General features: G+C 57.5%; 3 protein-coding genes across 3 annotated transcripts in view; 2 read left to right on the forward strand and 1 right to left on the reverse strand.

The window, feature by feature from the left end:
• Nucleotides 1-1,527: 1,527 nt before the first annotated feature.
• Nucleotides 1,528-13,749, reverse strand: LOC119089692 (cyclin-dependent kinase 1). The gene is made up of 9 exons (XM_037212503.1): nucleotides 13,672-13,749; nucleotides 11,455-11,541; nucleotides 10,582-10,760; nucleotides 7,955-8,077; nucleotides 5,990-6,136; nucleotides 4,343-4,424; nucleotides 3,433-3,514; nucleotides 2,955-3,096; nucleotides 1,528-1,652 (listed from the first exon to the last, which is right to left on the reverse strand). The coding sequence occupies exons 2-9, from the start codon at nucleotides 11,516-11,518 to the stop codon at nucleotides 1,545-1,547; spliced, it is 927 nt and encodes a 308-aa protein (XP_037068398.1). The 5' UTR covers nucleotides 11,519-11,541; nucleotides 13,672-13,749; the 3' UTR covers nucleotides 1,528-1,544.
• Nucleotides 13,750-13,991: 242 nt separating this feature from the next.
• Nucleotides 13,992-27,352, forward strand: part of LOC119094032 (uncharacterized) — a 121,744-nt gene continuing 108,383 nt past the window's right edge. The window contains exon 1 of the mRNA XM_037217097.1: nucleotides 13,992-14,032. The gene's annotated coding sequence lies outside the window, so the exon portion shown is untranslated. The remainder of the gene's footprint in view (nucleotides 14,033-27,352) is intronic.
• Nucleotides 14,022-19,417, forward strand: LOC119094016 (putative phosphorylase b kinase regulatory subunit alpha). Its single transcript, XM_037217075.1, is given in 2 exon segments — nucleotides 14,022-15,341; nucleotides 15,343-19,417. Coding segments are annotated over 2 exon segments (3,627 nt in total). The 5' UTR covers nucleotides 14,022-14,294; the 3' UTR covers nucleotides 17,923-19,417.

Consider the following 27,352-nt stretch of genomic DNA (forward strand, 5'->3'; position numbering starts at 1 on the left):
TTCCCTGCTGCAGACATGAACGATGCGTTGTTGGAACGGGGAGTCCGCCAAATCATAGGTTTGCCTCTCACGACGGGGGTTAGTTACCCTATCATCATCAGAATCAGCACGGGTGGAAACCTGGAGACGCCCCTGGTTTGAATCCTCAACCACGCCTTGCCGCGTTAGTGCCCAGGGGGTGTGACTCACCTGCAGCCAGTATGATTTTCACAAAAAAGAAAGCCTGTCACCGGAGAAGTTACAGCGTTCTGAGCGGCTTCCGCGCGGCGCGCATGGCCACATGCGCCGCCACAAGGAAGCGAGGGCAGCGGGACAGCGGCCGCTCGCCTAGTCTCAAAACGAAACCCACTAAATCCGGAGACTTTCCAAAGCCCGGGGAAATGTGGGTGGATTGGCGTGGCTTCTCCCGCACCGCGCGCTGTTTCGCCACCCCAACCGCTTTCTTACCCCCTCGGCCGAAGACTGGCGACGCCGCCGCGAACACGGAGCACGCCACCAGCCTGCCACGCTTCTCCAAGAACCGAGTTGTTGTTGTTGCGGTCGACACAATATGTCCTTTTTTCTCGGTAGGTTTTCGTGAGATGCGATTGGCCTAAGCCACATGCTCCCGACGACAGCCCCCCCCCCCCCCCGTTGACATTTCGCTGTCGGTCGGACTTTCCAGGGAGCCACCGCAACCACCGTCGACGCCCCCAGCGGAGGGATCATGGTCCGGTGCCACCACTGGCGCCGTCACTGTGGATGCCAGTCTGGTTCAGCTTCGACTTAGGCGAGATCGTCTCCCATTGCTCCGATTTTAAGACGTGTTCCCACCTTCGCCGCCCAGCGCACATGGCTTGAAGCGCCGGGCCAAATCCAGAGACAGAGAGAGCACGACATCTTTAAAACTCGCGACATCAACCAACAAAAAGCAGCAGTCTCGCCAGTCTATATTAACAAAACGTTCCTTCCCATCAAAGCATCACCTCTCACACCGATCGCCACAGGCGACAGACAGCAGTCACGGAGCGGCAGCTGTGGGCCGCTGCTGGGTCCGCTCGACACCAGCAGCACCCCACCGCGGCCCCCGACACGCGCGCGCTCTGGCGAGATCGGTGCGCCTCCAGCCTACGCGCACGGGGTGCCGACATGGAGTCACACACACTGGGCCACCACAGGCCCGGTGACAGGACGTGTTTAAAGGTTAGTCGTTAGGAGGGCGCGCGAACGGATCCGCACGCACACTCACACTCACGTTCGGAGCCACCCTACGGGGGTGGGAGCTTGGGCCTCACCAAGCGGGGACCGTCACAGAAAGCCAGAGAAGTGGAAGGCGACACAGGCGATCGATCGCTCCGTCCCCCGCCGCTCCCCGGGGCCACCTCCGCCGCCGCCGCCACGGTCACACTCACGAGACGCGACATACCCGCAGCGTGCACGACGGCCGCGCTGCAAGGCATCCGTCGACCTCGCCGCCAGTCCCGCACCGCACCGCACCGCGCTGCCGGCGGCCGGCGGGGAGGAGGGGGGGGGGGGGGGGGGGGGCGCAGCGCAACACGACCCGCTCAGCAGTTGTCGGCGGGCAGCGACGTTTTGTCCAGGTCGTTGAAGTAGGGGTGCTTCAGCATGGCTCTCGCGGAGATCCGCTTCGCCGGGTCGTACACCAGCGTCTCCTGTGGCCAGGGCAGGGATCAGAGAGTACACCAGCGTCTCCTGTGGCCAGGGCAGGGGTCAGAGAGTACACCAGCGTCTCCTGTGGCTAGGTAAGGGTCAGAGAGTACACCAGCGTCTCCTGTGGCCAGGGCAGGGGTCAGAGAGTACACCAGCGTCCCCTGTGGCTAGGCAAGGGTCAGAGAGTACACCAGCGTCTCCTGTGGCTGGGCAAGGGTCAGAGAGTACGCCAGCGTCTCCTGTGGTCAGGGCAGGGGTCAGAGCGTACACCAGCGTCTCCTGTGGCTAGGCAAGGGTCAGAGCACAGTCGCAGCAGGACAAGGCTGTGCACCAGTGTTTCCTGGGGTCTAAGTGCAGGAGTCTAATCACACCATACAGTGCAGTCTCCTGGAATCAAACATCAGCTCAGGTCACCCGTACTGACCTGGACTACCATCTGGGAATCTCGTTGCTGTTAAATGTGGTTTCAGAGAGTTGAACTGCTGAGGTCATATTGGACCCGTCTGACCCTTCTGGACCGACCAGCGGTGGACTGAGACCAACCTGCTGACTGCGCTGACCTGCAGTCAGCTGAACACTCTGGACTGCACCCAGGACTGGACTGGACCACGGTGCACCGAAACCTCCCATACCGATTCGGTGCGGACTGACCTCAGGCTGACCCCAGGCAATCAGACACCCCCTGCTCCGACCTGGGGCGAACCAACTCTTTGTACGGGACCGCAGCACACCGACCCGGGCCTGGGATGGGTGGGCTTCCGTACCGACCAGGAGCAGACTGAGAACCCTGACCTGGCCTGGAGTAGACTGAGGGCCCTGAGCTGGCCTGGGACAGACTGAGAACCCTGACCTGACCTGACCTGACCTGAGAGAACCCTGACCTGACCTGAGCAGACTGAACTGGCCTGGGGCTGACTGAGAAGCCTGAACTGACCACGAGCAAACTGAGAGCCCTGAACTGGCCAGGAGCAAAGTGAGGACCCTGACCTGGTCTGGAGCAGACTGGCCGCCTCTGCCGTGACCCGCAGTGGACTGGTGCCCCATGCACTGATCACTGACAGCCCCCCCCCCATGCACTGATCACTGACAGCTCCCCCCATGCACTGATCACTGACAGCCCCCCCCCCCCATGCACTGATCACTGACGGCCCGGACGCCACCTGCGCTGACCGCACGCGCCTCGACGCCCTCCACACTGATACAACCACACAGTCACCGTCAGCAGACCTCCGGAGGACAGCCCCCCACCCTCCCCTCCCTCCCCGCTACGACCCGGCGGCGGCCGGCGCTCGTCACCAGCTGACCTGCAGCAGGTTAAGGCCCTCCGGGCAGATGCCCTTGACGCTGTCGGCCAGCTGGTTCTCCGTCCAGTTGGGGAAGCTGGACTTGTAGTCGGGCATCTCGCTGACGCCGGGCCAGATCTCCTCAGTGGGGGTCTTCAGGGTCCTGCGGCACGTGGCACGCTGATAAAGAGGCGACCACAGTGGTCCGCTGGCAGGCTTGGACGGACTGTTTGGACCCGGTACAACAGCGCAACACTCAACAGACAGGAACTGCATGCTATGCTCAACAATGGCCTGAAAGTTCTCTGAGGTGAAGACTAACTTTCAGGCAAAGTTCAAGATCGATACTTTTCATGAGCTCCACCATGGGAATTTCATGAACACCAAAAATGTATGCACTTTATATATATATACATATATGTGTACATATATCGCCAGCCCCTGCCGCCAGCCCGGCCTGGCTGGACGAGCGGATGGACAAGCCACGTCGGCGTCTCACCGGAATATCCGGAACAGCTGGTCGATCTCCGAGTCGCCGTGGAAGAGCGGCCGCTTGTTGATCATCTCGGCCGTGATGGTGCCTGGCGAGAGGACGGACGGAGCCGGTGAGCACGCCGCACGCACGAGGATGAAGACGAGCATGGATGAACACGGAGGAGGACGGAGCCGGTGAGCACGCCGCACGGACGAGGATGAGCATGGACGAGCGCAGTCATGCGAGCACGGACACATCTCGTGCATTCGAAACGATTCGCGTGCTCAAAACATAAACGGAGCATTTTGAATATGGCGCGCTGATCGCACGCGCACACACACGCTTCAGTCATTGGCCGCAGATTGTGGCTGTCGCTAGCCATGTTTTCGTGATCTGCCAAGGGGATGCATGCAAACACGGAACAATGCCTGAAATTGCATGACGTAATACGACGTTCACCGCAACGTCCCGTATTTTCATGAATAAACAGCGGTCGCAGTCAGGCATGGGGCGGAGATGGCACCACCAGCACCACCAGGAGATTGCACCACCAGCACCACCACGGTGACGCACGCGACTGGACGCGCAGGATAGGCTTATCTCATTTATGACATAACTCTGAGCCCGGCAACATGCAACCTTCGGGCCATACTCAGCACAAACGTATAGACCCAGCTACAGTATGGCGACCGCGTGCCGTTTCCGAGATCCTGGCGGGGCGGGGGGAGGGGGGAGGGTGGCGGGCACGATGACGGACGGGGATGTACCACGATCAAAAGCGGCCCACACGATTAAACTAAACCAAGAAGCCCTACGCCGGATCACACATGACCAAACGACAGCAGACCCACTGGGGCAGAGCAGCCCGCGTGCAGAGGACCAGACCAGGCCTGGCCGGGCCGCGGCTCAACCCGGCCTGGCGGGTCTGACTGACCTATGGACCAGATGTCCACGGGGCAGGAGTAGCGGGGCGAGCCGAGCAGTACCTCCGGGGCGCGGTACCAGAGCGTCACCACCTGCGGCCGGGGCACGGCGTCACACGTCACGTCACACGTGACACGTCGCGGGGGATAGCACGGCTCGCAACGGTCACCACCTGCGCACAGTCGCAGCACAGTGTCACGTGGTACTAACGCGGCACCAGAGGGAAGAGCTTGTGGTTCAGCACAGTACCGGACAGTCACAACGGGACATTATGGGGCCGCCATCTGTAGAATCTCTACAGCACATAACAGACCGTCACAGCAGGATTCCACGGGACGTCATCTCCAGAACACTACACAATACTAGACCGTACAGCGTGACACCACGGGACGCCACTTCCAAAACACTACACAATACCAGACCGTCACAGCACGATACCATGGGACGTCACCTCCAGAACACTACACAGTACCAGACCGTCACGGCAGACACCAGAGGGTCACTACCTCCAAAACACTACACAGTACCAGACCGTCACGGCAGACACCAGAGGGTCACTACCTCCAAAACACTACACAGTACCAGACCGTCACGGCAGACACCAGAGGGTCACTACCTCCAAAACACTACACAGTACCAGACCGTCACGGCAGACACCAGAGGGTCACTACCTCCAAAACACTACACAATACCAGACCGTCACGGCAGACACCAGAGTCACTACCTCCAAAACACTACACAATACCAGACCGTCACGGCAGACACCAGAGGGTCACTACCTCCAAAACACTACACAATACCAGACCGTCACGGCAGACACCAGAGGGTCACTACCTCCAAAACACTACACAGTACCAGACCGTCACGGCAGACACCAGAGGGTCACTACCTCCAAAACACTACACAATACCAGACCGTCACGGCAGACACCAGATGGCCACTACCTCCAAAACACTACACAATATCAGGCCGTCACGGCAGACACCAGAGGGCCACCACCTGCAAGTCACACCACATTACCAGAGGGTCACCACCTGTGAGTAACACAGCACAAAACGGTCACGACATGATGCTCGAGGGTCACCGCGTGCAGGTCCAAACAGGGCACCACAGGGTACGGAGGCTGTTAGAGAAGCCCCATGCAGCCAACTTTTCACCGCGACCTCCACGTTGGCAATCAGAGACCGATTGATGTTTTGCGGATTTTTAAAGCTCAAAACTACAGGGTCACGAAACGGTAAGAGGCCACAATTGCTGAACAGCGGGCACCAGAAGGATACGCTACGACGCCAGGGTGTCATGGCCTGAAGGGTGCACAAAGCGGCACTGCAGGGTCGCAACACGGCGCATGCCACGTGACGACCGTGACGCCCTGGCGCCGGACCGTCAACTCAGGGTAACAGCGCTACATCAGGGCGTCAAACACACCACAGCACTACAGTATGACACCAGAGTCATGACACGGTGACACAGTTACACAACAGAGCACTTCACATTCCGACACAGCACTGCCGGGGGCCACGGTCCGAGGGTCGCACAACTCCCACCAGCCAGCCGCCGCCACGGGCTCGCGGCAGGTTACGGCCGGCAACGTCAAACGCAGCCTGCACATAGCGCCGCTGCCTGCTCAAACGGCGCCAGGCGAGCCGACGCTCACCTCGTGCGTGTACACCCGGACGGGCACGCCGAAGGCCCTGGCCAGCCCGAAGTCGGCGATCTTGATGACGCCGTCGCGGTCGATCAGCAGGTTCTGCGGCTTCAGGTCACGGTGCAGGATGCGCCGCTGGTGACAGAACAGGATGCCCTGGCGGCGAAGAGGTCAGGGCTGGTCAGGTCATGGGAAGGGATTCTTCTAGTTTGACATCCCAAAACGATCCGATCTTTTCTGATCTGGCGAAAAAGACCTGGGTCTAGCCACAAGAGATGGAACCGTGGCAGCACAGGCGGGGCTAGGTCAGGTCAGGGGTGCAAAAATGGAAACAAAGGAGACAAATAAGGCCAGGTAACAGGGCATTCTGAAGAAGTCAGGCAAGGTGAAAGGGTGGGGTCCCTGACAGCGTAGAGGTGAGGTCAAATAGAGGAAGGGAGCGAGAGGACAGATGGAGGGGGCGAGACGACAGAGGGCGGGGGGGGGGGGGGAGGAGCGAGGACAGAGGGAGGGAATGAAAGGACAAAAGGAGGGAGCGGCAGAGCGAGGGCCGCTGAGAAACAACGGCGGGACAGCGTCTGGCCGGTGGACGCGTCGGGTGCTGGCTCGGCAGGCGCATGTGCCTCCAGGGGAGGGGGGGGGGGGGGGGAGGAGCAGAGGTGGTATTCACACACACGGGAGTTGTGACGCCGCGCGAGTCCTTTTGGAACGAGAGTTGTGCGTCTGCACCACACCACCAGCCACGCGGCTGAGGCGCAGGGTTCGAATCCTGGGCAAGGCGTATTTCGCTCGCTGGTGCATCCCCTGCGATAGCTCTAACTCCCAAACGCACGACGAAGTCAGATCCAGATCTGATCAATCAGATCTGATCCGAACAGAAGACCAGATCTACGTCGGCAGCGCTGCGCTCAGTGGCGCATGAACGGGGACGCCGACTCGCGGATCTGGCGGCCGCAAAGTGGCCGCGCTGGATACCTGTCCGGATTCAGGGAGTCTTGCCTGGATCCTCGAAGCGGACGCGCGGTCCGACGCCGTCCTCCAATGGTGGCATTCTGATAGCCGACTCTCACAGGCGGGCAAACACCGCCCGGTCCACGTGGCACTCGTCATTTCGGTCCGGCAGCAGTGAGGCCACCCAGGTGGCCAAGCAACACCGCCAGTGTGGTGTCCACTTGACTGACCCAGCAAGCTAGTCATCACTTGTGTGATTTGGCAGCCTCAGTCCGGTCACTGGCCCTCACCTGCCCACTCCGGTGCAGCTGAATCCTCAGCATTTGAGACGCCTGTGCGATCTGGCCACCGCACGATGCTCCGTCCTCTCCCGTTGCACTAGCCTGCCAAGCGTTCACCTGTGTGATCTGGTACGGTGCTCACCTGTGTGATCTGGTACAGTGCTCACCTGTGTGATCTGGTACGGTGCTCACTTGTGTGATCGGGTACAGTGCTCACCTGTGTGATCTGGTACGGTGCTCACCTGTGTGATCTGGTACAGTGCTCACCTGTGTGATCTGGTACGGTGCTCACTTGTGTGATCGGGTACAGTGCTCACCTGTGTGATCTGGTACGGTGCTCACCTGTGTGATCTGGTACGGTGCTCACTTCTGTGATCTGGTACGGTGCTAACCTGTGTGATCTGGTACGGTGCTCACTTGTGTGATCTGGTACGGTGCTAACCTGTGTGATCTGGTACGGTGCTCACTTGTGTGATCTGGTACGGTGCTAACCTGTGTGATCTGGTACGGTGCTCACTTGTGTGATCTGGTACGGTGCAAACCTGTGCGATCTGGTACGGTGCTCACCTGTGTGACCTGGTACGGTGCTCACCTGTGTGATCTGGTACGGTGCTCACCTGTGTGACCTGGTACAGTGCTCATCTGTGTGATCTGGCACGGTGCTAACCTGTGTGATCTGGTACGGTGCTCACCTGTGTGATCTGGCACGGTGCTCACCTCTGTGACCTGGCACGGTGCTCACCTGTGTGATCTGGTACGTGTAGGACTTGACAAGCTGCCGATCCATTTGCTTGCTGCCCAGCGAGTCCATGTACTTCTTCAGGTCCATCGAGAGGAACTCGAACACCAGATACAGTTTCTTCTCCTGCGGAGGGAGTGGACGAGGGTCAGCAGCGTACGTGAGCCGCCGTCCGTGTCACCAGGCTGGTCTCGGCAAGCCGGCGGCGGCGCGCCAGGCACGCGGAGTTCCACGGGATTGCAGCACTCCCGTCGTCAGGACGGCGGCATGGCTGGTGTACCTCAACGTCGAACGTGTTCGCCCGACTGACGCGACGTCCGCCGCGCGGGTTAAGACGCGGCCGCGGCGTCCACCGTCCGGCGAGGTGACCGTCACACCGAGACTGTTCTGACGACTGTGACGACTATGCGAGCGCCGCTCGGGGGGTCCGGTGCGGCACGTCGGAGCCCGGCAGCGCACGACACCCCGTAGACGCCGGCGGCCCTGGTGCAGCCCCCCCCCCCCCTTCCCCAGAGCTCCGATGTCGAGGGGCCCAACTCTCAGTATGCTACCTCAGGACCGTCAAGACGGTGGTGGTTTGGTGCTTAACGGCTGTGGACTGCGCAACTATGTTTTATCCCCACCATAGCGATGGTTTTGGATTGGGTGACCTCGTATGCGTAGGATTTAGATTATAAGAACGTGATCGTAAAAGTAGGTCGGGTATTACGTCTCACATATTAGATGTTTTCATTACATTATAGAGCCCAAATTGTTCCTTTCATATCCACCTCGGTAACATAAGTGTGTCAACAGTCAGCCCCATGCTGCTGGCGGGCATCAAATGGACTTAAGGTACACGTCGGCAAACAGCAAGCCCCTGTGTGACATCACACGATTTTTAGCTAAAAATCGAGACACCGCGGCTAAAAAAGCCGCACATTTGCATCGAAGTCGTATCGCGACACCAGCACACGCTCCGGGGTGGGTTACTCCAAACATCTGTCGCAGAGCCGGGCAGACGGGCACAATGGGTAGCGCGCCCCCAATGACGCCGGCAGAGCACACCAGCCCCGAGCGGGGTGCAGCAGCACGCGGCGACTCCTTCTCGCCAGGCCGCGGTTTGATCCGCTTGGACGGGATGATTCGGTCGGCATTAACATTGCACGATGTTGACAATAACGATGGCGGTTTTAAACCGCAGGATTTCATGACCACTTCGTCACGGGCCATTCGTGTTGTTTACTTGTCCCCGTCCCGCGCATGCGCAGATGCGCAGCGCTCAGCTCCAGTGCGCTGTCTGTGCTGCAGCGCCCCCATCAATTCTCTGCTTCTTAGGGTGGCCCATATTCCGTATAAGAGCAATACAAATACTCGCAGTGCGGAATGGGTGGCGATTCTCCCAGGATGGAGGTGCCTGAAAGGAATGTTCGCGCGATGCCAAAGGCTAATCCCCCAACAAAGCAGAGGACTCAGAGAGTTCGCAAGGATCATATAGCCGCCTTGAGAAAGCCCGCACTGGTGAGACACGGCACTGTCGCACTGTGGATGGCATGGACGACCTTAAGCTGGATTAAGATTTAGCTCTACTGATGGCTCCAGTACGCTGACAACGGCGCCTTAGACCCTGCGTGCTAATCATTCTGCTTGGTCAGCACGAAAACCTGTTAGCAGTAAGCAACAAAAAATAGCAACTATGTCCTGTGCACTAAATTTCGCCGCAAGATACGCTACTGCTTCACTAATAAGCTTCACTTCGGTGATGAGCTCCGCACCACTGATCGCTTAGCAGACGACCTTTACTTCGCTAAATGCAAAAACATCGTACATGGGGTGCACCATACTGGCCATGTGGACAGTGGGGAATGACAAGGGTTCGCTGAAGACCGCGACGTAAATGTGGTCGGATTTGATATATCAGCAACGCTCGCAAAAGTACACGTCTGCCTGAGGACAGACCGTAAAAAACCTTTATCACCGGTTCACCGCTTCACAAGGTCATGAAGCCCGTCGCAGCAGCTTTCGACCTGGGGCCCTGCTGGCGCTGAACAGACGCCGGGGGGGGGAAGGGGGGGGGGGGCGTGGCGCCGCGCCCCAGCGAGACCGCAGAGCTGGAATGAACCTGATGATGAACCTGATGGAATGAACCTGAACCAATGGTGGCTCTCGCCTGAACCATCTACATTACACTCCGGTTACCCTGCGTAACTGACAGCCTCGGCCGCTGATGCCACGGCGTTTCAGACCGATTGTGGCCCCACGTGCCGTCCCAGGTCGCCGAGCAGCCGTCTCCGCGGCTCGAGATCCCACATCAACTCACGACATTCAGGGGATGAGCTTCTACGGACCACGTCACGGCCACTGCGGCGGCCTCATCGCTCGGCCGGCTGAACTGGCGGGAGGGAGACCGACCTGGCGGGAAGGACACCGACCTGGTGGAAGGGAGACCAACCCGGCGGGAGGGAGACGAACCTGGCGGGAGTGAGACCGACCTGGTAGGAGGGAGACCGACCTGGAGGGAGGGAGACCGACCTGGCGGGTGGGAGACCGACCTGGTGGGAGGGAGACCGACCTGGCCGGCAGGAGACCGACCTGGTGGGAGGGAGAGCACCTGGTGAGCGGAAGACCGGCCTGGCGGGTGGGAGACCGACCTGCATCAGCACGTCCTCCAGGCTGACGATGTTGGGGTGGACAAGCTCCCGCAGCAGCGAGATCTCGCGGATGGCGGTGGACGGCACGCCCTCCTCCTCAGTCTCCAGCCGGATCTTCTTCATGGCCACGATCTGGCCAGTCGTCTTGTGCTGGGCCTTGTAGACCACGCCGTACGTTCCTGCCACGCGGCGCCAGGGGAGCATGTTACGCGGCGCAAACGGGACGGCGAGGCATGTGCAAAGTGTGTTATGAAGGAGAAAACTTCAGAAACTTCAGATGGGATAGCCAATGACGCCAGTTATGGCACGGGCTGGGGACAAAAATAGACGGAGACGGCCTGGCATATGGTGGTGCTTCAGTGCGTGTTGAAGAGGTACTACACTGCTACCATATGCTTGGCTACCTTATCAGAGGGGATGGGAGGGGGGGGGGGGAGAGCAAAAAGAATGTGGGGCACAGATGTGGTGCATTAGGGTTACAGTGGGGAATGGGTGCCTGGTTGGTGGTCACAATGTCATTTTGAGAGGGCAATGTGAAGTGACAGGATATTGCAGTGGAAGAAGGGCTGGAAACCTAGAGCCTAGAAGCTTCCAAAGATAACAGCAATTATGGCATCAGGCTAACTAAAGCATGAGCTGGTCCTTTTAACTACCCATGTATTGATATCCACAAAAGAAAGACAAGAAAACCAATTGAGTTGGAACACAGCAACTAACCATTGGAGAAGTCAAGATAGTAAAGCAGTGTGCAAGTGTTGATAATAGAAATATTACAAGTAAAAATATTACAACTGTAAGACAATATTGCAAAACAATTCAACTATGATGTACATGAAGCACAGCAGAGTGCCAGACAAATAAAGGTGCTCTTACCCTCTCCAATCTTCTCCAGTTTGACAAAGTCATCGATTTTGTTGACATTTTGCTCCTTGCCCATGGCTGCAGTGTTGATCTTGGTGTCTGACAAGAGGGCAAACAATGCAAAGCTTAGACAGGAAGGTCCACCATTCAGGCCGGTGGTGTCCAGACACCAGTTTGAAGGCAGTATCCCTCAAATATTCCATGGAAGGCTTCTGTTACTGCAGGTTTGGATATCATGACAGAAGGCAAACCACCTGTCATTTTACACAGAAAGGCTTCCTGTTGCTGCAGGTTTAGATATCATGACAGAAGGCAAACCACTTGTCATTTTACACAGAAACAGCTGACAAAACAACAGATATTTTACAATATCTGTCCATTCCACATCACAGTTAGTTAGAGAGCTTGACTTCTAATTCACCAGCCCATGGAGGGGTGGGTTCGAGTCACTTTAGCTGCCCAGTACTTGCACCAGACTGAGGGTGCCTGCAGCTGATGGCAGCAGTCACTTAAGGTCAGGTGATGTAGGAGGACAGGGTACACTTTGCCAAGCACTGCAGCATGCTCAGATTTCACTGCACAATCTTGCACTCAGCCCGAGTTTTACCAGAGGGCGGTCATGGTCAGGTAAGGGGTCACACAGGCAGGCCCTTAGCATGGGTGCTGATCTCAGAAAGAAATCTGACCAATAAGTTGGAGTAAATCTTGAGAAAAGGGGTTTTATGCATGCTGAAGCAAGATGAGCTCTAACTGAAATACATTGGAAGTATGTATGAGAAGTGATGATATCCAGCCAGGTGTATATCAATTCACTTATATGTTTGGACTATCACTGGGTGCAGCAGTTTGGTCCCTTTTCCTTCCAGCAAGGCTTTCCAACAGACACAAAATGTATAAACCTTGAAATAAATCAAAACAAAGCTACAACACTGACTGCCTGTCTATAAAAAACATGGCTGAATTAAATATGCATGGTGTACTTAAAATTATGATAGCTTGATTTGATGGGCATGACCAAGCCAAACAATCCTAACATGTTAACAAAGGTCATACAGCGTACACTTGTGTGCAGCACATAGATGACTGCATTCCATAAGTTGCTGTCAATGAAAATCATTTTATGAGTCAGCTACAAGAATAAATCTTAGCTTGAAATGGGAAAGGAGGTTAAGGGTGGTCTGTGATAATCAGAGTTAGAATCATGCCATTTGCTCTCTAGGTTATGAGGGTTCTAAGAAATGGAAATTCACACAAACCATGCTATGCATGCAGGCATACAAATTCCTAATTAAACTTAGTACTACTCTCAGTGACAAAACAGTTCCTTACAGGCTTTTGTCAGGTATGTGATGGAAAGAACTGTAAATGGTATCAAATAAGTCTGTGGCAAGTATTTGCATCATTTGAAATTTGGAAGCATTGAATAGTGGGCTATTGCCAGCTCAGTAGTTCACATATACAAAACTATACTCCAGCTCTCCTGATTCCTAATGATGCAACTTAAAGCATGTCACACATCACAATGTCACAACAAAAGTCATCTGAGAAAGCAAGAAGCAGCCAATGCAGCATAAACACAATCTCCTCAATACACACCTAGAAAATGATCAAGAACAAGGGGCAGTGGCCAATCTGTGAAGCGGCCATTCACAGCGCAAGATGTCCAACTGACATTGATACACTAAATATGTTGCATGCACACAACAAACTGTATTCAGGATAGAATGTGCTGGTAATGTGATTGGGTCATTTCTGCTTAAAGTCATGATCGGCCCATTCTGATTCCTTGAAACATTACTTGCCAAAGCGCTGAGTAAGTGGCAACCACACACCAAACCAAAGGCACTTAGATCTGTGGCATCCATGCCTGGAAATGGTTGCCGCAACATCACTGCTGTGTCACATGTTACATGTAACATTTTGCAGCGTGGGGTAATGGTCATTAAAATCACAGTTACTGGGTGCATATGGTGGATTTAAAAAGCAGCATGGCTGTTCACTGCCACATTTAACAGATAGGCTAGCCACAAACATGAATGCACATTGCAAGCAGCCCAACTAATCAACTGCAACAACCTCCGTTGCATGCGTGAGCCTCTCCGTTTTAGCGCGACGTGCCCATCAGCCAACATGACTTTTAACTTAACGAACTCGATATTCAGCTGGACACAAACAATCCATAAAACATGCATGCGCAATACACTCATCATGCACACAAGAAACACGCACATTATTGGAGATTATAGCGCACAACTCTCCGACCCCACGCAGCTCCTTTCAGATTTCCCGCGCCTATTCACATTCAAAGCTATCTTCTTGATGCGCCGTGATCGTGCTGATAGTGACGGCCAACCAGTTTGCGTAATATTTTGTTGATAGATCGGCTGATGAAATAGGACAACGCCTTGGCAGAAAGCAATAAATGGCAACTTAAAAGATGTATTTTTAAAATAAATACTTTATTGAGAGATACAGGATGGTAGACCTTCCTTATCTAGCTTAAAAACAACGTAGCCACTAACAATGACTTACCAGATCTCTGTCCACCACTACCATCTAAATTCGCAGCTGATCCAAGGACAACTCGAAGGTGAAGTACCGTGGGCTACGCATTTTGTGTTTGTCTGGGGAGGTGCGTGGATTGGGGCGGATAGGATGTCATTGACTCGTGTGACAGGTTAGGGTGAAACGTGGCTCCAATGAGTCTTTCAGGTATTTGGGCTGCCATGGCTTTTGCACGGTGATGGGCGTCTTGAAGCACGTGCTCAGTGTATGGTAGCCATTACAGATCTTGATATTGGTGGTAGTGAATATCTTATTTGCCCCAGCCTGCAATATTTCTTGGCTTCAACATGAGGACCAGAAGCAACTCAGGTGTGCGTCTGGACTACTACAAGGATATGCTGTTCAGTACAGTGCTTTGTAATCAACATCCTGTCACTGGATTGTTGCCTGCAAGCAAGGGCAGTCAACACTCCTGGGTGAGAGACAATGTTTACTGTGCAGTGAGCCTGTGGGCATTGTCCATGGCTTACAAGAAGCACTCAGATCTTGATGAAGAGCGCTCAAAGACATATGAAATGGAGCAGAGAGTTGTGAAAATCATGAGGGGCCTGTTGCTCTCCATGATGTACCAGAAGGACAAAGTTGAGCTTTTCAAGAAGTCTCAGTCAACCAAGGATGCTCTGCACGCCAAGTACAATACCAACACAGGCCAAACCTGCATTGGTGATGATGAATGGGGTCACCTTCAGATTGATGCCACCTCCCTGTACCTGCTGATATTGGCACAGATGACTGCTTCAGGGCTGCAGCTAATTTACAGTCTTGATGAGGTGGCGTTTGTTCAAAATCTGGTGTTCTACATTGAGTCAGCGTACTTCACCCCAGATTATGGCATCTGGGAAAGAGGTGACAAGACCAATCATGGCCTTCCTGAGCTCAATGCCAGCTCCATTGGCATGGCAAAGGCTGCAATGGAGGCCATGAATGATCTGGACCTCTTTGGGGCTCATGGTGGCCCAGCCTCAGTGATCCACATCCTGCCAGATGAGGTGCAAAAGTGCCAGGCAGTGCTGGAGTCTATGCTGCCACGGGAGAGCATCTCCAAAGAGCTGGACAGTGGCCTGCTCTCCATCACCAGCTTCCCTGCCTTTGCTGTTGGCGACGTGGACATCATCGACAGGACGCGGGAGGCTGTGTTGTCGAAGCTCCTGGGCAAGTATGGCTGCAAGCGCTTTCTACGCGATGGCTATATGACCTGCAAGGAGGACCGCAACCGGCTGTACTACGAACCGTGGGAGTTGCGCATGTTTGAGAACATTGAGTGTGAGTGGCCGCTCTTCTTCTGCTTCCTGGCCATAGACCGCTGCTATGCAGGCGACCTGGCTGCCATGGACTGAGAACCTGCAGAAGCTGGAGGCGGTGATGGTGCGGACGGAGGACGGCCAGAAGCTGGCGCCTGAGATGTACCAGATCCCGGCGGCGAGCCTGGAGGCCGAGCTGGCGGCGCCGGGCAGCCAGGCGCGCGTGCCCGTCGGCCGGGCGCCCTTCTTCTGGGCGCAGAGCCTCTACGTGATCGGCAAGCTGCTGCAGGAGGGCTGCGTGCAGCCGGCGGAGCTGGACCCGCTGAACCGGCGGCTCGGCTCCGAGAAGAAGCCCGACGTGGTTGTCCAGGTGGCGATCCTGGCCGAAAACAAGCTCGTGCAGCAGATCATGGCCGAGAAGCACGACTTCCACACGCAGACGGTCGACGAGGTGTACCCGATCGAAGTGCAGCCGGCGCGCGTGCTCGGCAAGCTGTTCACGCACCTCGGCATGAACAAGAAGTTGGCCCTGTCCGGGAGGGCCACGCTGGACGTCGGCAGCCTGGGCACCAGTATTCTGTACAGCCTGCAGGGCCAGGTGTTCGCGTTCACGCCGCAGTTCCTCGACATGGACCGCTTCTTCTTCGCCTCGGACGCGCAGCTGGTGATCGATATACTGATGAACGAGATCAACTTCCTGCAGTCGTCGTGGACCAACATGATGGGGCGGCCCTTGGTCACCATCGTCTTCCACGAGGACCTGCTGGAGGACGGCCGCGTGCCGGCGCCCTACGTGCAGACCTTCCGCAAGATCAAGACCGGCTACCTCAACGGCACGCGCGTGGCGCTGGGCCCCATCAAGGACTTCGTCAACACGTCTTGCCTGTCCAGCCTCGAGTTCCTCAACGACCATGAGGCGGGCCGCTCGGACAGCCTGAAGCCGGAGGTGCGCCAGTATCTGGACCACCACCTGCGCAAGGCGCTGGCGCTGCGCCGCTCTACGCTCGACTCGCTGCGGCCGGGCCTGCGCCCCTCTGGCGCCGCCGCCGCCGCGCCGGCGCGGCGCCAGTCGGTACGCGGCGCCATCCGCCGCACACGCAGCATCTTCGGCGACGAGCCGCTGGTGGCGGCGCGCGCCTCCGTCCAAGACTCGGCCTTCTGCCTGACGCGGCGCCGTTCGGTGCGGCGCACCTCCGGCGAGGAGGAGGCGCCGCTGGGCCCGGTGCCCGAGGACGCACCGGCGCCCCGCACGCGCGTCAACAGCGACGAGACGCGAGACCCGCTGGATAGCTTCCACGGCGTGCGCACGGAGTCGGACGTGCACTACGACGCCGTCAGCAGCGAGGAGCTGCTGGCGCTGCTGCGCGACACGACCGACCTGGAGGAGCGCGGCGACATCCTGCATTACCTGGCCGTCGCCAACGGGCTGGGCTTCGCGCTGGAGCTGGACGGCCGACGCCTGACCGTGCGCGAGCTGTACGACGACCTGTACGAGAAGGCGTGCCGCCAGAAGCACTGGGCGATCGTGCGCCACACGGCCGGTATGCTCGGCAAGCGCATCACCGACCTGGCCGAGGCGGTGACGGCCATGCTGGTGCGCCAGAAGCAGCTGACCGTGGGCGCTCCCCCGGACGAGGTGGCCATTGTGGTGCCGCTGCCGGCCGGCGAGCTGCGTCACCTCATCCACCGCGCGCACGGCAAGGACGAGACGACGGCGATGCTGACGCAGGAGCTGCTGCTGTACATGAGCATGCTGATCCGCACCGAGCCGCAGCTGTTCTCCGAGATGCTTCGTCTGCGCGTCAGCCTGGTTATCCAGGTGATGGCCGGCGAGCTGCAGCGGCTGCTGCATTGCTCCCCCGACGAGGCCACCGAGGCGCTCGTCAACCTGTGCCCGTACGACATGAAGAACCTGCTCTACCATATCATCTCCGGCAAGGACTTCAGCATGGGCGCCGGTCCGGCCGGCCGCTTCGTCGTCGTGTCGCGCCACTCGGCCAAGGTTAGCAAGAAGTCGGAGATCCACGGCCTGCGCAGTGCCGTCACCGCTGACGCTCTGCTCGCCGCGGAGCCGGAGCCGACGGACGAGTCGGACGAGGAGCGCTCCGGCCAGTGGCTGCGACGGCGCCGGCTGGACGGCGCCCTCAATCGCGTGCCCCTCGGCTTCTACCCGCGCGTCTACGCCTACCTGGACGGCACGCCGGGCGTGTACGTGGCGCAGCGCCTGATCCCGCACTCGCTCACGCAGGAGATGACAGCCGGCGAGACCAAGTTCGCGCTGCAGGTGGAGGCGGTGCTGACGCAGATCCTCGAGCCCGAGTACCGCCAGCTGATGGTGGAGGCGCTGATGGTGCTCACCCTGCTGCCCGACCACGGCGCGCCGCTGCCCGACCACGTGGTCGAGGTGGAGCGCTTGGTGCACCACGCCAACGACGTGTTCCTCGAAGACCAGCGTCGCCAGCAGGGCGATGCGACCCTATGCTGCGCGCGCACGCCGAAGAAGACGCGGCCGGACGGCGCGCTGGAGTGCGGCGGCGCCTCCTACGTTTGCCGCCACTTCTACGATTCGGCGCCCAGCGGCGGCTACGGTACGCTGACGTACTTGGTGCGCGCGGCGGCGCAGACGCTCAACTGTCTGCCGCACGACGGCGAGATCGACTGCAACATCTGCTGAACGGTGCGTCGGCTGAGTGGCGAAGGGCGACGTCTCGGCGAGTGGTGGGGCGTCACCCAGCGGCGCCGCGTGACGTCAGCGTCTGCTGGGTCGCGGGGTCCGCTGGGTGTTCTGAATCGGCGGGGTGGCTGCTGGTGACTGCTGCGGGGTCTGCTGAGCTGCTGACGACATGTGACATCCGCCGGCCGACGGACACGGCGTCGGCTGAGAAGCTGAGGAGACGTCTGCGATCACCCGTCGCGACGGCGCATCCGCCACTGCAGCATCTGCGCATCCGCAACTGCAGCGTCTGCACATCCGCAACTGCAGCGGCTGCGCATCCGCAACTGCAGCGTCTGCGCATCCGCAACTGCAGCGTCTGTGCGTCAGCAACTGAAGCGTCTGGGCGTCAGCAACTGAAGCGTCTGGGCGTCAGCAACTGAAGCGTCTGCGCGTCAGCAACTGCAGCGTCTGCGCGTCAACAACTGTAGCGTCTGCGCGGCCGCCTGCTGCGTCAGTCGAGCGGGGTTCGATCCCCGGGATCTGCACAAAAATATCCACCGTCTCCTTTCTACCGTGCCGCTCCCCGTGAACGCAAGCGGCGTCCAATAGAGGGCGCGTGCCGCCCGTCGTGGGCAAACTGGTCAGTAACGTGGCAGGAATGAGTTCTAGTGACCATCCGTGACATCTGGCGGTAAGGCGCGGATACCTCAGTTTTTGTGGGGCCGCGTGGAGCGCCATTGCGGCTCGACGCCTGCCCGCGGTGCAAGCTCGTCGACTTTGACAGCTGTTGTAGTGACGTCACGCTGGTGGCCGGTGGGCAGCGTAACGACTGATTGGGTTGCTGTTTGCTTGGTGAAGACCCCGTGTGCCGCGCCGCATTACCGAAGCGCAATGGATGGAGAGACGCCGCTGCTCCGTGCGAAGTGGTTCGCTTCTGTTTTACGTCAATACTCACTGCAATAGACGGCGCGCCGGTACGTAGAGACGGCGACAGGTGGCGTGCGCCGCTGTCCAGCGGTGGATGCAATGGAGGCGTGCCTTGGGTGTGGTTTTTGGAGTGACCTGGTCCGAGGTGGAGGGCTGATGCAGGCCGCCTGTCGCTGGATGACGGCGCGGGGTTTGCGGGTATTGTCTGATTTGTGGTGTTTGCTCCCGGCTGATGCATGTCTTAACCTTTGCTGGAGTGTTGCCGCCTATGAGCTTATCATTTCGGAGTGGTGCCATGTAGCAAGAGGAGTCGCATCGTCTTTCTCTGTTAGGGCTCATGTTTGGCTCGCATTCGTGTACCCGGTTCTGAGCTTTTTAGCACGCGTGGATTCGTTAAAGTTAAAATCGTCGATGCATATGACCGCACTATGATATTCCGGTTCCGGAATGGCGGCCTAAAGGGTCGCCCCATCGAGCTTCTCCTCAGGCGCAGGTCACGCTGTAGACATGGAAATTCTCGTCGTCTGCCGTCTCTGTCGTCACGTGCCCAGCCGTGCAGCGCAGAACAATAAACATATGAGTAACATAAGATATAATAAACATAATATACACAATAAACATAAACATTGCTGCAGCCGCAGGTCTCAGCCCCCCCCCCCCGCCCCCGCCCCCGCCCCCGCCCCGCCAGAGATGCATTCATACCATGGACTACGTCACGGCTCTTGAGTTGGAACGGGATCGGTAACGGGGCCTGTTCGCAGGTGGCATCCTGGGTAGTGTCAAATTCAAGGGGAAGGGGCACCAAGAGTGTGCGCCCGTTTATCAACTGTTGCATGCACCATACCCAAAAAGCCAAATGCCAGATACAAAAAAATAACTGTGGGGCATCCGAGGAATCTGACAGAGAGTATCTGTCACGTCAAGCAGGGCCTGCTGGCGGGTAGAGGGGCCTCCTAATCCAGGACGAGGTAGAGGGGCCTAAAGGGGCCTGGCGGGTAGAGGGGTCTCCTAATCCAGGACGAGGTAGAGGGGCCTAAAGGGGCCTGGCGGGTAGAGGGGCCTCCTAATCCAGGACGAGGTGCTACGGGCTAGCGAGGGGGCCTCCGAGTCTAAAGGTGCCGCGTAATCCCAACCGTCGCGATCAGATGGCTGCAGCCCCGCGATGGTGAAACGGGCCCTGCGGAGCTAAGCGGACCCCGAGCATCCAGAGGGGCAGGCGGAGTTAGAAGGCTCCGAGCGGCTAAACGGTCCTGGGGTGACCGTGGAGCGGCAGGGACCACGAGCATCCCGAGGGGCAGGCGGAGTTAAAAGGTTCCGAGCGCCTAAAACGGTTCTGGAGTGACCGTGGAGTGGCAGGGACCACAAGTATGCAGGGGGGCAGGCGGAGTTAGACGGCTTCGAGCGCCTGAAACGGTTCTGGGGTGACCGTGGAGCGGCAGGGACCACGAGCATCCAGAGGGGCAGGCGGAGTTAAAAGGTTCCGAGCGCCTAAAACGGTTCTGGGGTGACCGTGGAGCGGCAGGGACCACGAGTATGCAGAGGGGCAGGCGGAGTTACAAGGCTTCGAGCGCCTGAAACGGTTCTGGGGTGACCGTGGAGCGGCAGGGACCACGAGCATCCAGAGGGGCAGGCGGAGTTAAAAGGTTCCGAGCGCCTAAAACGGTTCTGGGGTGACCATGGAGCGGCAGGGACCACGACTATCCAGAGGGGCAGGCGGAGTTAGAAGCTTCCGAGCGCCTAAAACGGTTCTGGGGTGACCGTGGAGCCGCGGAGAACTCACGACGGGCGTCTCGGAGCCCAGAGAAGCCTTCAGCGGCCAGAGCGGCTCTCAGTAGCGAGACAAGCCCCGGATGAGTCAAGAGGCCCCCGAGTGGCCAGTCTGAAGAGCCAATGGGCCCCTGAGTGGCCAGAGGGACGCTGAGTAGACTAGAGAGCCTTGCGCGATTACTAAGAAACGTCCAAACGGCTATTAAAGGAAATGTCCCACATTTGAAGATACTGAAGCAGCGTCAGCTGTGGTGAAATAAGCTCACTTAACTATTGCTATGCTTTTAAGCGAGACTGCTCGAGACAACACTATTTCCTTATTCAATAACCATGCTCCTCAGTACGTCATTGTTTGATCGCGTCATGGGACGTTCGTATGACGTTGAGTTGCTGCCGAACTAGCCGTGCGAAATTGTCATCCTTGCACTCATGACTCACTGAGTCACGAGCGCAAGGATGCAAGTACTACTAGTCTTGGGGTACTTTAAACTCGCCGAAGAATGGCATGGTGGTGCTAGAAGTGGCCGCTGAGGCATATATCCTTGTGTGCTCGGGTTTGGCCTGTTCTCGTGTTCTTACGTATTCATTCGTGAGTCTAAGAAGGGGAGTCGTATTCACTTGTTCGGTTATGGCGCTACTCGTTCATTATTTGATTGCAAGTCTTTTTCCGTCATTTCAATCAAGAATCGCATTTTATCATAAAACGTGATTTCTGACTGAAGCCTGCACAGCTTGCTCAACGCTGATTGAGAGCCAGCTGACCCCTGCTTTTATCAGAAATCGTGTTTACGGGTGCCAGACCTGACCGACTCGACGCTAATATTCTTCCTGGCCTTGAACGCCATGCGGCCAGTGAGGTAGCTGGATTCGAATAGCGTTGCTGTGCCGTCTTGCATACCTGAATGGCCCTGAAATGGGGAACTGTCCAGACGTGTATGATTGCGGTGTCTGGTGCTCATATCATCCAAGATCGCAGCTTTCATCCCTTGAAATAGTTTGCGCATCTTGGCGTGCGTGTAGCCAAGAAACTAGAGGGTCTTAGGTCTTAAAAACGACAGGGCTGTGAACTGCACCGAATAAGCTTCTAAATGGCTATTTCGGCCCAAAACCCCATACCAATGTGGAGCGCTCCCTTAAATCGGTCGGAGGGGCTCACGAACAGCCAGAAGAGCTCTTCGCTGTTTGAATGGGCCTTGTGATGGCCAAAACACCAAGTGTGGGAAGGGTCGTGAGGATGCAGCTGTATACTCGGACGACCAACCGGACCGCTGAGCAGTCAGTGAGCCATGAACAGCAACAGCGACCCAGCGAGCGGTCAAGTGGCCTCACTTATTCAGCACTTACTTAGCGGCCAGCGGGCCATCAACAACAGCGACCCAGCGAGCGGTCAAGTGACCTCACTTCCTCAGCACTTACTCATCGGCCACAGGACCTTGAGTACACAGAGGGCCGAAAGAGATCAATACCAGCCCTGAACGGTTCGTGTCACCGGCGCTTTACGGCGCATTCCGCTGCTGGGGCCTTATGGCGTCAGCAGTCCTCTCACCCTGGCAGGAAGGGCAGGCACCGAGGGGAACCGAACCCCGTGCCTCTGGCTTGCCAGACGCGGGTCTTGACCACTACACTAGAATTGACCAGAACCACAGAGAGCCGGCCCGTAACAACAGCGAATCGGCCGACAGGCTGGGATATTGAAGTACACCCAGTCGCCGCCGACCTGTCATCGAATCAAGCGGCCGACAAGCAGTCTTAGGATACTTCGTGACCGACTTATGATGAAACCAAAAAACGATGCAAAGGTGCCGTGTGGGAAGGTAAATGGCCTTAACAAAAACTCCTGCTAGTGTTGTGTGACGAAATGCATCGCCGTGAACGCCTCATCGTAGATTTTGCAGTGCGCGCTGCAAGGTTTTGTCGTGGTCGTCAACGCAATTGTCAGTGAAAGACATTTTTTAGACCGAAGCACCCCCTGAAAATATACATTTTGTCGCCGACTTTATCAACCAAGTCGGGGCGTTTTACCACTCCTGGTCTTCTGACCCAGAACAGAGTCTCCTAGTTTAGAACGGGGTCTTCCTGAGCCCGAGCCAGTCGTAAGGTGCCTCCTTAACACAGCAATGGACATTATCAGCCCATGTGCTATCTTATTCATGAAGGTGGCCTCATGATGCGGCAATGGGCCTCGGGATGTAGCAAGAGGCCTCTGGTCCTTATTTATTGCAGCCTTTCTCAGTTGTGGGTGCCTCCTTCATCTGAATTGTGGCAATAAACGGATAGCTGCAATGTATTATTTTGGGAAAAGGACTCCCCGAATTTGTTGTGTGGGAGGCAAAAATACTCTCGTCTTCCTGTCTGCCTGCCGGCAGCCCCCCCCCCCCCCCCCCCCACCCCTGATCAATGCATTTCGTGGCACGGGCCGCGGCTGACCGGCTGTGTCCTCGGCGGCGTAATTTGGGGGGAGGGCGGCGGCTGTTATGAACCGGGGTGGTCGCCGGTCGTTGGCAGTACTGAGTCGATATGATGCCCTCCACCGGGATGTGCTCGCACCGGCCGGCCGGACGCGGCCGTGCGCCACTCGCTCCCCTCTGAGACACCGCGGCCCTTCGAGCTTCGGCCTGGGCGGGGCGGAGGGACAGCGGCGTTCCAGCGGGACGGGAGCGAGCTGTGAGAGCGGCCTCCCTGTGGAAGGGGGGCGAGCGTGGTATGGCGCATCTCCCTGTGGAAGGACGGGCGGGCGCGGTGTGACGCAGCTCACTGGGGAAGAGCGGGCGGGCGTGGTATGGCGCAGCTCACTGTGGAAGGGCGGACGGGCGCGGTGTGACGCGTCGCCCTGTGGAAGGCGGGCGGGCGTGGTATGGCGCATCTTACTCTGGAAGAGCGGGCTGGCGTGGTGTGGCCCCTGTGGAAGGGCGGGAGGGCGCGGTTTGACGCGCCTCCCTGTGGAAGCGGGGGGGGGGGCGGTTTGACGCGCCTCCCTGTGGAAGGGGGGGGGGGGGCGGGCGCGGTTTGACGCGCCTCCCTGTGGAAGGGGGGGGGGGGCGGGCGCGGTGTGACGCGTTGCCCTGTGGAAGAACGGGCGGGCGCGGTGTGACAGGTCTCCCTGTAGAAAGGCGGGCGGGGCGGTGCGACGCGTCGGGTGGCTCTTCGGTGGACGGAAGCGGCTCTTTTCTGACGCGCTGCCAGCGTGTTCATACAGCTGCAACATTCGTGATCAGCGACGGACTTCTTCCCTCTGCGTTACTGATGTTGAGCAGCTCTCGAATAAGCATGCATTCCACTTACCGCGGAACTACGTGAATCATGTCCACACAAACGTCGCGTAGTGTGCGCTGTGCAACACTGCGCACAATGCACCAACAGCGCCGAGCAAGCGCACTTGTTTAGTTGTCTTTGAAACGCGCAAAACGCGGCCCCACGGCTCCAATTCGTGATAACCGGCAATGGATAGACGGACACCAGCGCGTGCGGTCGTTCTGCAAGGCGCTCTTCGTGAAATATCTGCCCGCATCTCGAAAGTCGGCCGCTGGCATCGTATCATTGCGAGTGTCACTTCGAGTGTCACTTCGAGTGTCACTTCGAGTGTCACTTCGAGTGTCACTTCGTACACGTGGCTCACCACCGATCTACGTGCTGTACGCATCCGTACGTCATGCCACGCCACGTACAGTACGTGCACTTGGCTCATACTATGCCACGTGTAGCTGGCATACCTCCCTTATACCATGCCACGTGTTGTACAAGCACGTGGCTCATGCAATGTAACGTGGATCATGCCGTACCACGTGTATTGCAAAGCGGCGGCTCATGAAACGTCTCGTGGATCATGCCACACTACGCGTATTGCAGAAACGTGGCTCGTGCCACGTGACGCATGCCACGCTTGGCTGCGTCCTCCGAGCATGGCGTGTTGGCAGATAGTGCCCTTACTGCGGCTGTCGTTGAGTGATGAAGATTAGGGCCCTGGCGACTTGTCCTAAGCTGTGTTTGCATGGACTCGCCCACTGTCGCCTCCTCCCTGGTTTGAGGCATCTGATAAGCACTGACGCTGATACATGTAATCTTCGTTGGACAACAACTGTTAATAGTACAGCGTGTACGTCTGAGTTGGTCAACGCCTGTAACATGCAATATTTGTTCGATAGCAGTTGCAAGGGCTCTGAAGTTTGCACTCTTTGTTGGTCCAATCTGTAGCGTGTGTTATCTGTTGGACAACACCTATAACGGCTGTAAACTGGAATGTGTCTTGGATAGTGGCTACAACGTGTGTAATCTTCGTTGGTCAACGTCTATGACATACCTCATTTTTTGAACAACGAGTACAATGACTTGTATAATGGCCAAAGGTAACGGGCATAATGTATATTGCATGGTAGCAAATTTGCGTGTAACCTTCGTTGTTGAACGATATAATGTGCTTGATACCTTTGACAACGGCTATAAGGGCTAAAGTGTGCGTGATATGCTGGACAATGATTATAACATTAGGTTATTACCTTTGAATAATTGTAGCGAAATAAGTCTTCTGCGCCGCTCAGTGCTTGCGGGATCGGCGATGCCGGGCGACCGAGCGAGCTGTTCGCTGTGGCAAGGGACCGCTCGCCTGAGAGTGCACGACCTCTGCAGTCGACCCCCCCCCCCCCCCCCCCCATTCGAGTGTCTGCCTTATCGCAGACGTGGGTGAAGTGCTTCGATTCCCAGACGCGCGCTGGTGAGAGTCGCAGCCCGGGGACAGGATGCCCGCTGGGGATGGAACGCCGTGGCTGCGAGGCAGTCGCCATCACCGTCGCCGTCACCGTCACCGTCACTGTCACCGTCACCGTCACCGTCACCGTCACCGTCACCTTCACCTTCGCCGTCACCGTCACCGTCACCGTCGCCGTCAACCGTCACCTTCATTTTCGCCGTCACCGTCACCGTCACCGTCACCGTCACCGTCACCGTCACCGTCACCGTCACCGTCACCATCATTATTATCGTGACTCGTCCTGCGCGTGCGCCTCTGAGAGCGTGGGGCAGATGCGTGCGAGAGGCCGTGACTGAGCGTGCGCAACGCTCCCTTCTCTCCGCAGAACCCCCGCGTTCGACCGTTCTCTGCACATGCGTCTGCAGACGAGCTCGTGTGCGGGTTTGCGGCCTGTAGACGGGTCCCGTGTGTGTGTGTGTATGTGTGTGTGTGTGTGTGTGGTGTGTGTGTGTGTGTGTTGTGTGTGTGTGTGTGTGTGTGTGTGTGTGTGTGTGTGTGTGTGTGTGTGCGTGTGTGTGTGTGTGTGTGCATGTGCGCGTGAGCGCGTGCGCGTGGTGTGTGTGTGTGTGTGTGTGTGTGTGTGTGTGTGTGTGTGTGTGTGTGGTGTGTGTGCGTGCGCGTGCGCGTGCGCGTGCGTGTGTGTGGTGTGTGTGTGTGTGCTGTTTTCTCCGCCTAAGACCGCTCGGTATGTGACTCTCCGCTGCGCCTCCCGTGCGCAGACGCTGCATGGACCGAACGCGCTGCGCGGCTGTTCGTCGGCTTCCCGGACGGCCAGCTGACAGACATCGGCCAGGCGGCCATCTTGTTTCCCAGCGCCACCTCCATCCAGCTGCACCAGGTGAGTGCTCGCGGCCGGCGTGTTCTCGGGCGGTTGGTGGGTCTCAAATTTCCTGACAACGATTTACTGATCGCCGGGTGACTTACTGGTAACCCACAGGGGGTTGCAATTTTCGCCCGCCCGAGCTGATTGTTTTCAACTACAAACTAATACTACGTGTATTTCTGTGAAGCTTCTCACCAGCCAGCAGTCTTCCGTCGCGGCCTCGTGACCAGCGCCTCCCCGTCCGTGGGTTACCCGTGGCGGCCTCGTGGCCAGCGCCTCCCCGTCTGTGGGTTACCCGTGGCGGCCTTGTGGCCAGCGCCTCCCCGTCTGTGGGTTACCCGTGGCGGCCTCGTGGCCAGCGCCTCCCCGTCTGTGGTTACCCGTGGCGCGTACCGGGCTAACACACACGGTCTGCAATGGCGTTTGCAACATGAAAACACGATCCCACGGCCCGCCTGCCTGCGTGCCGCGGGCAACACGCAGCCCAGCTGCGTGTTGCCCGCGGCTTGTTGCGCTTTGTGTTGTTGCGTGTTTATGACTGACACTGGGCGACAGGGCGACACCGTTCAATGATGCACGATGGTGATACGATTGTCCCTGGTGATGCACGATGGTGACACGATGAACCCTTGGTAATGCACGGTGGTGACACGATAAACCCCTGGTGATGCACGATGCGGATACGATGCGCCCGCGGTGATACACGATGGTGACACAATGCACCCCTGGTGCGAGCCCGACGCGGCATTACCAGGGACGCCGACGGACTGTTACGGAGGGCAGCAGCCGGATCCCGATCGGCGCTCCGTATCAGATAAACCGCCAAGACATGGTGCGCTGCCGTTACAGTATGTTTGTTAGTTCTAAGCCGGCTTTTTGCATCATGCTGATAGGTGAGGTCCCCAGCAATGGCCGCGTAATCATGGAGGTGATGCCGCGAAGGGAATGATTTAGATAGCAGCATTTTTGGCGCCGTATGATTAACGTAGTCGGTGCGTCCCAGAGACCAATCATCATCATAGATAGCAGCATTTGTTTTAATTATCGAAATTTGATTTGATCTGTGTCGTGGTATTCATTTGCATTTATATTGAGCAATGGAATACGCTCCAACGAAATTGCTAGCCGCGAGTAGTTTGCTGGGGCAAAATGGTCATAAAAAAATGTGTTACGTGCCACGTACAACT

The sequence above is a fragment of the Pollicipes pollicipes genome, unplaced genomic scaffold (assembly GCF_011947565.3).
Source record: "Pollicipes pollicipes isolate AB1234 unplaced genomic scaffold, Ppol_2.1 Scaffold_1600;HRSCAF=1878_pilon_pilon_pilon, whole genome shotgun sequence".
Lineage (NCBI taxonomy): Eukaryota > Metazoa > Arthropoda > Thecostraca > Pollicipedomorpha > Pollicipedidae > Pollicipes > Pollicipes pollicipes.

Bases quoted from the DNA above. Each gene is read 5' to 3' on its own strand.
- LOC119089692 (XM_037212503.1), bottom strand. From the start codon at position 11,518: ATGGGCAAGGAGCAAAATGTCAACAAAATCGATGACTTTGTCAAACTG. The intron at 8,078-10,581 runs GTCGGTCTCCCA...CTCCCTCCGCAG, and splicing joins TGGAGGACGTGCTGATGCAG to GAGAAGAAACTGTATCTGGT. The intron at 3,097-3,432 runs GTGAGACGCCGA...CACGTGCCGCAG, and splicing joins CAGCTGTTCCGGATATTCCG to GACCCTGAAGACCCCCACTG.